Here is an 11,692-nt window from a genome sequence, read left to right as displayed (position 1 = left end):
TCGTCATCTCCTATGAAAGTTTGGGGTGAAAAAGGGCAAAATCGGGAAAAAATTATGCAAAAAAAAGCGGCAGGGAATTGGGGTTAAGGTGTAGGAAAAATGGGCATGGGAATGGTGGGAAAATGGGAATTGAAGAAGGGAATCTTTGGGGGTCGTGAGGCCGTCCCCGACCTGCTGTGGGCAGGGATGGTCGGCAACCCCTACGTGAGTTTTGGGGCGAAAAAGGGAAAAAATTGGAAAAAATTACGCAAAAAACAGCGGGGAAATCGGGGTTAAAATGTGGGAAAAACGGGCATGGAAATGGTGGAAAAATGGGAATGAAAACTCGATGTGATCCACTCTGGAATGTTCAGAATCCCCTACGTGAGTTTTGGGGTGAAAAAGGGCAAAATTGGGAAAAAAATATGCAAAAAACAGCGGGGAAATCGGGGTTAAGGTGTAGGAAAAATGGGCATGGAAATGGTGGGAAAATGGGAATTAAACCCCGACCTGCTGCGGGCAGGGATGGTCGGCATCCCCTACGTGAGTTTTGGGGCGAAAAAGGGAAAAAATGGGAAAAAATTGTGCAAAAACCGGCGGGGAAATCGGGGTTCAAATGTCAGAGAAAGGAGTGTGGGAATTGTGGGAAAATGGGAATTAAAGGGGGGAAATCTTTGGGGGCCATCCCTGACCAGCTCTGGACTGGGATCTTCAGCGTTCCCTATGTGAATTTTGGGGTGAAAAAGGGCAAAAATGGGAAAAAACGTATGCAAAAAATGGCGGGGAAATTTGGGTTGAGGTGTGGGAAAAATGGGCACGGAAATGGTGGAAAAATGGGAATTAAACCTTGACTTCCTCAGCTCTGGAATCTTCAGCATTCCCTACGTGAATTTTGGGGCGAAAAAGGGCAAAATTGGGAAAAAATTGTGCAAAAAACGGCGGGGAAATTGGGGTTAAGGTGTAGGAAAAATGGGCATGGAAATGGTGGAAAAATGGGAATTAAAGAGGGGAAATCTTTGGGCATTCCCTACGTGAGTTTTGGGGCGAAAAAGGGCAAAATCGGGAAAAAATTACGCAAAAAACAGCGGGGAAATCGGGGTTAAAATGTGGGAAAAACGGGCACGGAAATGGTGGGAAAATGGGAATTAAACCTTGACGTGATCCACTCTGGAATCTTCGTCATCTCCTATGAAAGTTTGGGGTGAAAAAGGGCAAAATCGGGAAAAAATTATGCAAAAAAAAGCGGCGGGGAAATTGGGGTTAAGGTGTAGGAAAAATGGGCATGGGAATGGTGGGAAAATGGGAATTGAAGAAGGGAATCTTTGGGGGTCGTGAGGCCGTCCCCGACCTGCTGCGGGCAGGGATGGTCGGCATCCCCTACGTGAGTTTTGGGGCGAAAAAGGGAAAAATCGGGAAAAAATTGTGCAAAAAACGGCGCAAAAACGGCGGGAAAATCGGGGTTAGGGTGTTGGAGAAAGGTGTGTGGGAATGGTGGGAAAATGGGAATTAAACCCCGACCTGCTGCGGGCAGGGATGGTCGGCATCCCCTACGTGAGTTTTGGGGCAAAAAAGGGAAAAATCGGGAAAAATTGTGCAAAAAACGGCGGGGAAATCGGGGTTAAAATGTGGGAAAAATGGGCATGGAAATGGTGGGAAAATGGGAATGAAAACTCGATGTGATCCACTCTGGAATGTTCAGAATCCCCTACGTGAGTTTTGGGGTGAAAAAGGGCAAAATTGGGAAAAAATGGTGCAAAAACCGGCGGGGAAATCGGGGTTCAAATGTCAGAGAAAGGAGTGTGGGAATTGTGGGAAAATGGGAAATAAATGCAGCAGCATTGGGCAGTGCCCCGAGGAGCTTTGCCAGCATTTGCACCATTTGAATTTTTAAAATTTTAATTTCATTTTCATTTCATTTCATTTTTAAATTTTATTAATATCAGTTAATTAATTAATTAATTAATGAATTTGCAGTCGGGCAGCTCCCTCTGCGGCGGGGTCAGGCAGTGCTCCGAGGAGCTTTGCCGCCGCTGGCACCATTTTAAGTTCTAAAATTTTAATTCAATTTTAATTTAATTTAATTTTTAAATTTTATTATTTTCAGTTAATTAATTAATTTAATTAATTAATGAATTTGCAGTCGGGCAGCTCCATCTGCACCGGGGTCGGGCAGTGCCCCGAGGAGCTTTGCCACCATTTGCACCATTTGAATTCTTTAGATTTCAATTCAATTTAATTTTAATTTAATTTTTTAAATTTTATTAATTAATTAATTAATTTAATTAATTACTGAATTTCCAGTCGGGCAGCTCCATCTGCGGCGGGGTCGGGCAGTGCCCCGAAGAGCTTTGCCAGCATTTGCACCATTTGAATTTTTAAAATTTTAATTTCATTTTCATTTCATTTCATTTTTAAATTTTATTAATTTCAGTTAATTAATTAATTTAATTAATTAATGAATTTTTAGTCAGGCAGCTCCATCTGCGGCGGGGTCGGCCAGTGCCCCGAGGAGCTTTGCCAGCATTTGCACCATTTGAATTCTTTAGATTTCAATTAAATTTAATTTTAATTTAATTTTTTGAATTTTATTAATAATTAATTAATTTAATTAATAATTAATTTCAGTCGGGCAGCTCCATCTGCGGCGGGGTCGGGCAGTTCCCGGCGGAGCTTTGCCGGCGCTGGCACCATTTGAATTCTTTATATTTCAATTTAATTTAATTTTTAAATTTCATTAATATTAGTTAATTAATTAATTTAATTAATTAATGAATTTCCAGTCGGGCAGCTCCATCTCCGGCAGGGGTCGGGCAGTTCCCAGCGGAGCTTTGCCGGCGCTGGCACCATTTGAATTCTTTACATTTTAATTTCACTTAAATTTAATTTAATTTTTTGAATTTTATTAATAATTAATTAATTTAATTAATAATTAATTTCCAGTCGGGCAGCTCCATCTGCAGTGGGGTCGGGCAGTTCCCGGCGGAGCTTTGCCGGCGCTGGCACCATTTGAATTCTTTACATTTCAATTAAATTTAATTTTAATTTAATTTTTTGAGTTTTATTAATTATTTTAATTAATTAATTTAATTAATTAATATTTAGTTGGGCAGCTCCATCTGCGGCGGGGTCGGGCAGTGCCCCGAGCAGCTTTGCCAGCATTGGCACCATTTGAATTCTTTACATTTTAATTTCATTTTAATTTAATTTAATTTTTAAATTTCATTAATACTAGTTAATTAATTAATTAAATTAATTAATGAATTTCCAGTCGGGCAGCTCCATCTGCGGCGGGGTCGGGCAGTTCCCGGCAGAGCTTTGCCGGCGCTGGCACCATTTGAATTCTTTACATTTTAACTCAAATTAATTTTAATTTAATTTTTAAATTTTATTAATTAATGAATTGATTAAATTAATTAATGAATTTCCAGTTGGGCAGCTCCATCTGCGGCGGGGTCGGGCAGTTCCCGGCGGAGCTTTGCCAGCGCTGGCACCATTTGAATTCTTTACATTTCAATTCAATTTAATTTTAATTTAATTTTTTAAATTTTATTAATTAATTAATTAATTTAATTAATTAATGAATTTCCAGTCGGGCAGCTTCATCTGCGGCGGGGTCGGGCAGTGCCCCGAGGAGCTTTGCTGGCACTGGCACCATTTGAATTCTTTAGATTTCAATTACATTTAATTTTAATTTAATTTTTTGAGTTTTATTAATTATTTTAATTAATTAATTTAATTAATTAATATTTAGTCGGGCAGCTCCATCTGCAGCGGGGTCGGACAGTGCCCTGAGGAGCTTTGCCAGCATTGGCACCATTTGAATTCTTTACATTTTAATTTCATTTTAATTTAATTTAATCTTTAAATTTCATTAATATTAGTTAATTAATTAATTTAATTAATTAATGAATTTCCAGTTGGGCAGCTCCATCTCCGGCGGGGTCGGGCCGTGCCCTGAGGAGCTTTGCCAGCATTTGCACCATTTGAATTCTTTAGATTTCAATTCAATTTAATTTTAATTTAATTTTTTAAATTTTATTAATTAATTAATTAATTAAACTAATTAATGAATTTCCAGTCGGGCAGCTCCATCTGCACCGGGGTTGGGCAGTTCCCGGCAGAGCTTTGCCGGCGCTGGCACCATTTGAATTCTTTAGATTTCAATTAAATTTAATTTTAATTTAATTTTTTAAATTTTATTAATTTCAAATAATTAATTAATTTAATTAATTAATGAATTTTGAGTCGGGCAGCTCATTACGGGGCGGCATTCCGTAGGAGCTTTCGGCTGGCACCATTTAATTCTTTACATTTTAATTTAATTTCATTTTTAAATTTCATTAATATTAGTTAATTAATTACTTAAATTAATTAATGAATTTCCAGTCAGGCAGCTCCATCTGCGGCGGGGTCGGACAGTGCCTGAGGAGCTTTGCCAGCATTGGCACCATTTGAATTCTTTACATTTTAATTTCACTTAAATTTAATTTAATTTTTTGAATTTTATTAATTAATAAATTAATTTAATTAATTAATGAATTTCCAGTCGGGCAGCTCCATCTCCGGCAGGGTCGGGCAGTTCCCGGCGGAACTTTGCCGGCGCTAGCACCATTTGAATTCTTTAGAGTTCAATTAAATTTAATTTTAAAATTTTATTAATTTTATTAAGTAATTAATTAATAATTAATGAATTTGCAGTCGGGCAGCTCCATCTGCGGCGGGGTCGGCCGCTGCCCCGAGGAGCTTTGCCGCCGCTGGCACCAACTCGGCGCTTTCTTCCCGCTGGCGCGGAACCACAACGAGGAGCCCGGAACGGTGAGAAAAACCCCAGAATTCCCCACATTCCAAATTTCTAAATTTCCCAAAAAAATCTCAAAATTCCAAATTTTCTACATTTTTCAAATTCTCCAATTCGGAATTGCTAATTTTGGGAATTTCCTAACGTTTGAAATGTCAACAAATTCGGAATTCTTCCATTGAAAAATTTCGTTTTTCTGCATTTTCGACGTTCCCCGAAAATCGTAAAAATGGAAATTTTGGGAATTTTTATGTCTTGAAATGCGAAATTTCTGCGTTTTGGCAATTAAAAAATACCGATTTTTAAACATTTCTGCGTTTCTAAAAATTCTAAATTTAAAAAAATCGAAAATTCTAAATTAAAAAAAATCGAAAATTCTAAATTTAAAAAATCTAAAATTCTAAATTTAAAAAATCGAAAATTCTAAATTTAAAAAAATCGAAAATTCTAAATTTAAAAAAATCTAAAATTCTAAATTTAAAAAATCTAAAATTCTAAATTTCGAAACTTCATCATTCCTAAATTAAAATTAATTCTACATTAAAATTAATTTTAAATTAAATTTAAATTAATTTAATTTAATCAAAATTAATTCTAAATTAAATTTAAATTCATCATTCCTAAATTAAAATTAATTCTAAATTAAAATTAGTTCTAAATTAAATTTAAATTCATTTAATTTAATTAAAATTGATTCTAAATTAAATTCAATTCATTTAATTTAAATTAAATTAATTCTAAATTAAAATTAATTCTAAATTAAATTTAAATTAATTTTATTTAATTAAAATTAATTCTAAATTAAATTCAAATTCATTTAATTTAATTTAAATTAAATTAGTCTAAATTAAAATTAATTCTAAATTAAATTAAATTAAATTAAATTACAATTTAATTAATTCTAAATTAAAATTAAATTAATTTAAATTGATTTTATTACAATGAAATTAATTTAAATGAATTAAAAATGAAAAGGAAATTGATTTAAATGAAATTGATTAAAATTAAAATAGTTGAAATTTAATTGGTAAAATTCATCAGAAATTAAAATTAAATTTATTAAAATTAAAATAATAAGGAAATAAATTTAAATAATTAGAAATAAAAATGAAATTAATTAAAATTAAGTTGATTTAAATGAAATGAATTTAAATTTATTAGAAATAAAAATGAAATGAATGAAAATTAAATTCATTAAAATAATACTAATTTAAATTGAATTTATTGAAAGAAAACTAATAAAAAATAATTGTAAATAAAAATTAATGGACTAAAATAAAATTAATTAAAATCCAAATAATTAAAATGAAATGGATAAAAATAAATTATGTGTAGTTGCAATTACTTACAGTAAAATTAATTGATATCAAACTAATTAAAATTAATTAAAAACAAAAATTAAATAATTTCATATAAATTGATTAAAATTAAATCATATGCGGTTACAATTACTTACAATAAAATTAATTAAAATGCATCTAATTAAAATGATTTAAAAATACAAATTAAATAATTTAATATAAGTTGATTAAAATTAAATTATATGCGGTTACAATTACTTACAATAAAATTAATTAAAATCCAACTAATTAAAATTATTTTAAAATACAAATTAAATAATTTAATATAAATTGATTGAAATTAAATCATTTGCGGTTACAATTACTTACAATAAAATTAATTAAAATCCAACTAATTAAAATTATTTTAAAATACAAATTAATTTAATATAAATTGGTTGAAATTAAATTATATGTGGTTACAATTACTTACAATAAAATTAATTGAGATACATCTAATGAAACTAATCAAAAATAAAAATTAAATTACTTAAAAGGAAATGGATTAAAATTAAACTATATATAATTGCAATTAATTACAATAAATTTGATTAAAATCCATCTGATGGAACCTAATTAAAAATAAAAATTGACTAGATCAACGATAAATTATTTCGATTAATTAGAGCCAAAAATCAAATTAAAATGAAATTGATTGAAACAAATAACGAATAAATTAATTGGAAATAATTAAAATAAATTATTGAAAATTGAATTAAACAATTAAAATAAATGAAATAGATTAATTACCGCCCCCTCCCCGTGCCAGGCTCAGGACCCGGCTGCGTTCGGCGCCCGTTCGCTGCTGCTCAACTCGACGCGGGCGCACCTGGGCACGCGGTACCGCCTGCTGCCCCACCTGTACTCGCTGCTGCAGCGCGCCCACAGCCGCGGGCACGGCGTGGCACGGGCGCTGCCCGCCGGGTGCGTACCTGGGGATGCACCTGGGCACAGCTGGGCACACCTGGGGGCACCTGGACACACCGGGGAATGGTGGGAATATACCCGGGCACACCTGGGCACACCTGGGCATCATTCAGGACACACCTGGGCACACCTGGGAATCATTCAGGGCACACCTGGGCACACCTGGGAATGATGAGAACACACCTGGGTACACCTGGGCACACCTGGGCACACCTGGGGGCACCTGGGCACACCGGGGAATGGTGGGAATATACCCGGGCACATCTGGGCACACCTGGGCATCATTCAGGACACACCTGGGCACACCTGGGAATCATTCAGGATAGACCTGGGGGCACCTGGGCACACCTGGGCATGATGGGAACACACCTGGGTACACACCTGGGCACAGCTGGGCACACCTGGGAATCACTCAGGACACACCTGGGCACACCTGGGCACGCGGTACCGCCTGCTGCCCCACCTGTACTCGCTGCTGCAGCGGCGCGCAGGGGGCCGGGGGGCGCGGCGTGGCGCCTGCCGCGCCGTCGAGTGCGTACCTGGGGATGCACCTGGGAATGGTGGGACACACCTGGGGGCACACCTGGGCGCACCTGGGGGCACCTGGGGCACACCTGGGGGCACCTGGAGGCGCCTGGGAATGATGGGAACACACCTGGGCACACCTGGGCACACCTGGGAATGATGGGAACACACCTGGGTACACCTGGGCACACCTGGGAATGATGGGAATGCACCTGGGCACACCTGGGCACACCTGGGCACACCTGGGGGCGCCTGGGAATGATGGGAACACACCTGGGCACACCTGGGTACACCTGGGCACACCTGGGTACACCTGGGCACACCGGGGAATGGTGGGAATGCACCTGGGCACACCTGGGAATCATTCAGGACACACCTGGGCACAGCTGGGCACACCTGGGAATCATTCAGGATACACCTGGGCACACCTGAGCACACCTGGGCACAGCTGGGCACAGATGGGAATGCACCTGGGCACACCTGGGAATCATTCGGGGCACACGTGGGCACACCTGGGCACGCGGTACCGCCTGCTGCCCCACCTGTACTCGCTGCTGCAGCGGCGCCCACCTGGGCCAGCTGGGCGAGCGCTGCGCGGCGTGGCCGGGGGCTGCCCGCACAGTGGGGCACCTGGGGATGCACCTGGGAATGGTGGGACACACCTGGGGGCACACCTGGGCGCACCTGGGGGCACCTGAGCACACCTGGGGGCACCTGGGCACACCTGGGGGCGCACCTGGGAATGATGGGAACACACCTGGGTACACCTGGGCACACCTGGGGGCACCTGGGAATCATTCAGGATACACCTGGGGACACACCTGGGGGCACCTGGGCATACCTGGGAACACACCTGGGCACACCTGGGAATGGTGGGAAGGCACCTGGGCACACCTGGGCACACACCTGGAGGCACCTGGGCACACCTGGGAATGATGGGAACACATCTGGGTACACCTGGGGGCACCTGGGAATGGTGGGAATGCAGCCAGGCACACCTGGGCACAGCTGGGAATGGTGGGAATGCACCTGGGCACACCTGGGCACACTTGGGAATCATTCAGGACACACCTGGGCACAGCTGGGCACGCGGTACCGCCTGCTGCCCCACCTGTACTCGCTGCTGCAGCGCACACACACCCGCGGGCACGGCGTGGCACGGGCGCTGCCCGTCGAGTGCGTACCTGGGGATGCACCTGGGAATGGTGGGACACACCTGGGGGCACACCTGGCCACAGCTGGGAGCACCTGGGCACACCTGGGGCACACCTGGGGGCACATCGGGGCAGCTGGAGCCGCCTGGGAATGATGGGAACACACCTGGGCACACCTGGGTACACCTGGGCACACCTGGGAATGCTGGGAATGCACCTGGGCACACCTGGGAATCATTCAGGGCACACCTGGGCACAGCTGGGCACACCTGGGAATCATTCAGGACACACCTGGGGGCACCTGGGCACACCTGGGAATGATGGGAACACACCTGGGTACACACCTGGGCACAGCTGGGCACACCTGGGCACAGCTGGGCATGCTGGGAATGCACCTGGGCACACCTGGGCACACCTGGGGTCACCTGGGAATGGTGGGACACCTGGGGGCACACCTGGGCACAGCTGGGCACAGCAGGGAATGCAGCTGGGCACACCTGGGAATGGTGGGAATGCAGCCGGGCACACCTGGGCACACCTGGGAATCATTCAGGACACATGTGGGGACACCTGGGGGCACCTGGGCACACCTAGGGGCACCTGGGTGGGATGGCGATACACCTGGGGGCACACCTGGGCACACACCTGGGCACACCTGGGGGCACTTGGGCACACCTGGGGGCACCTGGGTGGGATGGCGATACACCTGGGGGCACACCTGGGCACACACCTGGGCACACCTGGGGGCACCTGGGCACACCTGGGGGCACCTGGGTGGGATGGCGATACACCTGGGCACACACCTGGGCACACCTGGGAATCACTCAGGACACACCTGGGCACACCTGGGGGCACCTGGGCACACCTGGGAATGGTGGGAACACACCTGGGCAGAGCTGGGGCACCTGCGCACACCTGGGCATGTTCAGCTTGACCTTGATGTGGATCTTGATCTTCATTTGGTCTTGATCTTGACTTGGGTCTTGACCCTGGCCTTGATGTCAATCTTGATCTTGACTTGGATCTTGATCTTGACTTGGACCTTGATTTGGATCTTGATCTTGACTTGGGTCTTGACCTTGACTTGGACCTTGATCTTGACTTGGACCTTGATCTTGAGTTGGATCTTGATCTGGATCTTGATGTTGAGTTGGACCTCACCTTGGATCTTGATCTTGAGTTGGGTCATGATCCTGTTCTTGACTTGGACCTCAACTTGGATCCTGACCTTGACTTGGACCTTAAACTTGACTTGGACCTTGACTTGGATCTTGATCTTGAGTTGGATTGTGATCCTGATCTCGACTTGGACCTTGACTTGGATGTTGATCTTGACTTGGACCTTGATCTTGACTTGGACCTCACCTTGGATCCTGACCTTGACTTGGATCTTGATCTTGAGTTGGATCTTGACTTGGATCTTGATGTTGAGTTGGGTCATGATCGTGATCTTGACTTGGACCTCAGCTTGGATCCTGACCTTGACTTGGATCTTGATGTTGAGTTGGATCTTGATCCTGATCTTGACTTTGACCTTGATTTGGATCTTGATCTTGACTTGGACCTCAGCTTGGCTCTTGATCTTGACTTGGATCTTGGTCCTGATCTTGACTTGGACCTTAAACTTGACTTGGACCTCAGCTTGGATCCTGACCTTGAGTTGGGTCGTGATCCTGATCTCGACTTCCACCTTGACTTGGATCTTGATCTTGAGTTGGGTCATGATCTTCATGATCCTGACCTTGACTTGGACCTTGATTTGGATCCTGATCTTGACTTGGACCTTAAACTTGACTTGAACCTTGACTTGGCTCTTGATCTTGAGTTGGATTGTGATCCTGACCTTGACTTGGACCATGATCTTGACTTGGACCTTGGCTTGGATCTTGATCTTGAGTTGGGTCTTGATCCTGATCTTGACTTGGACCTTGATTTGGACCTTGATCTTGACTTGGACCTTGACCTTGACTTGGATCTTGGTCCTGATCTTAGCTTGGACCTTAAACTTGACTTGGACCTTGACTTGGACCTTGACTTGGACCTTGACTTGGATCTTGATTTGGATCTTGATTTTGACTTGGACCTCAGCTTGGATCCTGATCTTGAGTTGAGTTGTGATCCTGATCTTGACTTGGACCTCGACTTGGACCTTAAACTTGACTTGGACCTTGACTTGGATCTTGATCTTGACTTGGATCTTGATCTTGACTTGGACCTTCATCCTGATCTTGACGTGGACCTTGACTTGGATCCTGACCTTGAGTTGGGTCGTGATCCTGATCTTGACTTGGACCTTAATTTGGATCTTGATCTTGACTTGGACCTTGACTTGGATCTTCATCTTGACTTGGACCTTGACTTGGATCCTGACCTTGACTTGGACCTTAAACTTGACTTGGACCTTGACTTGGATCTTGATCTTGAGTTGGGTCGTGATCCTGATCTCGACTTGGACCTTGACTTGGACGTTGATCTTGACTTGGACCTCAGCTTGGATCCTGACCTTGACTTGAATCTTGATCTTGAGTTGGACCTTGACTTGGATCCTGACCTTGACTTGGATCTTGATCTTGAGTTGGATCTTGATCCTGATCTCGACTTTGACCTTGATTTGGATCCTGATCTTGACATGGATCTTGATCTTGACTTGGACCTCAGCTTGGCTCTTGATCTTGACTTGGATCTTGGTCCTGATCTTGACTTGGACCTTAAACTTGACTTGGACCTCAGCTTGGATCCTGACCTTGACTTGGATCTTGACTTGGATCTTGATGTTGAGTTAGGTCATGATCCTGATCTTGACTTGGACCTTAATTTGGATCTTGATCTTGACTTGGACCTTGACTTGGATCTTCATCTTGACTTGGACCTTGACTTGGATCCTGATCTTGAGTTGGGTCATGATCCTGATCTTGACTTGGACCTTGACTTGGATCCTGATCTTGACTTGGACCTTAAACTTGACTTGG

General features: G+C 42.3%; 1 protein-coding gene across 1 annotated transcript; it reads right to left on the bottom strand.

The window, feature by feature from the left end:
* Positions 1-6,888: 6,888 nt before the first annotated feature.
* Positions 6,889-11,354, bottom strand: LOC115916866 (serine/arginine-rich splicing factor 4-like). The gene is given in 7 exon segments (XM_030970604.1): positions 6,889-7,091; positions 7,493-7,595; positions 8,666-8,765; positions 9,610-10,143; positions 10,204-10,317; positions 10,597-10,938; positions 11,071-11,354. Coding segments are annotated over 7 exon segments (1,680 nt in total).
* Between the last annotated feature and the right edge of the window lie 338 nt (positions 11,355-11,692).

This window comes from Camarhynchus parvulus, unplaced genomic scaffold (assembly GCF_901933205.1).
Source record: "Camarhynchus parvulus unplaced genomic scaffold, STF_HiC, whole genome shotgun sequence".
Lineage (NCBI taxonomy): Eukaryota > Metazoa > Chordata > Aves > Passeriformes > Thraupidae > Camarhynchus > Camarhynchus parvulus.
This window is presented reverse-complemented; position numbering and strand designations above follow the sequence as displayed.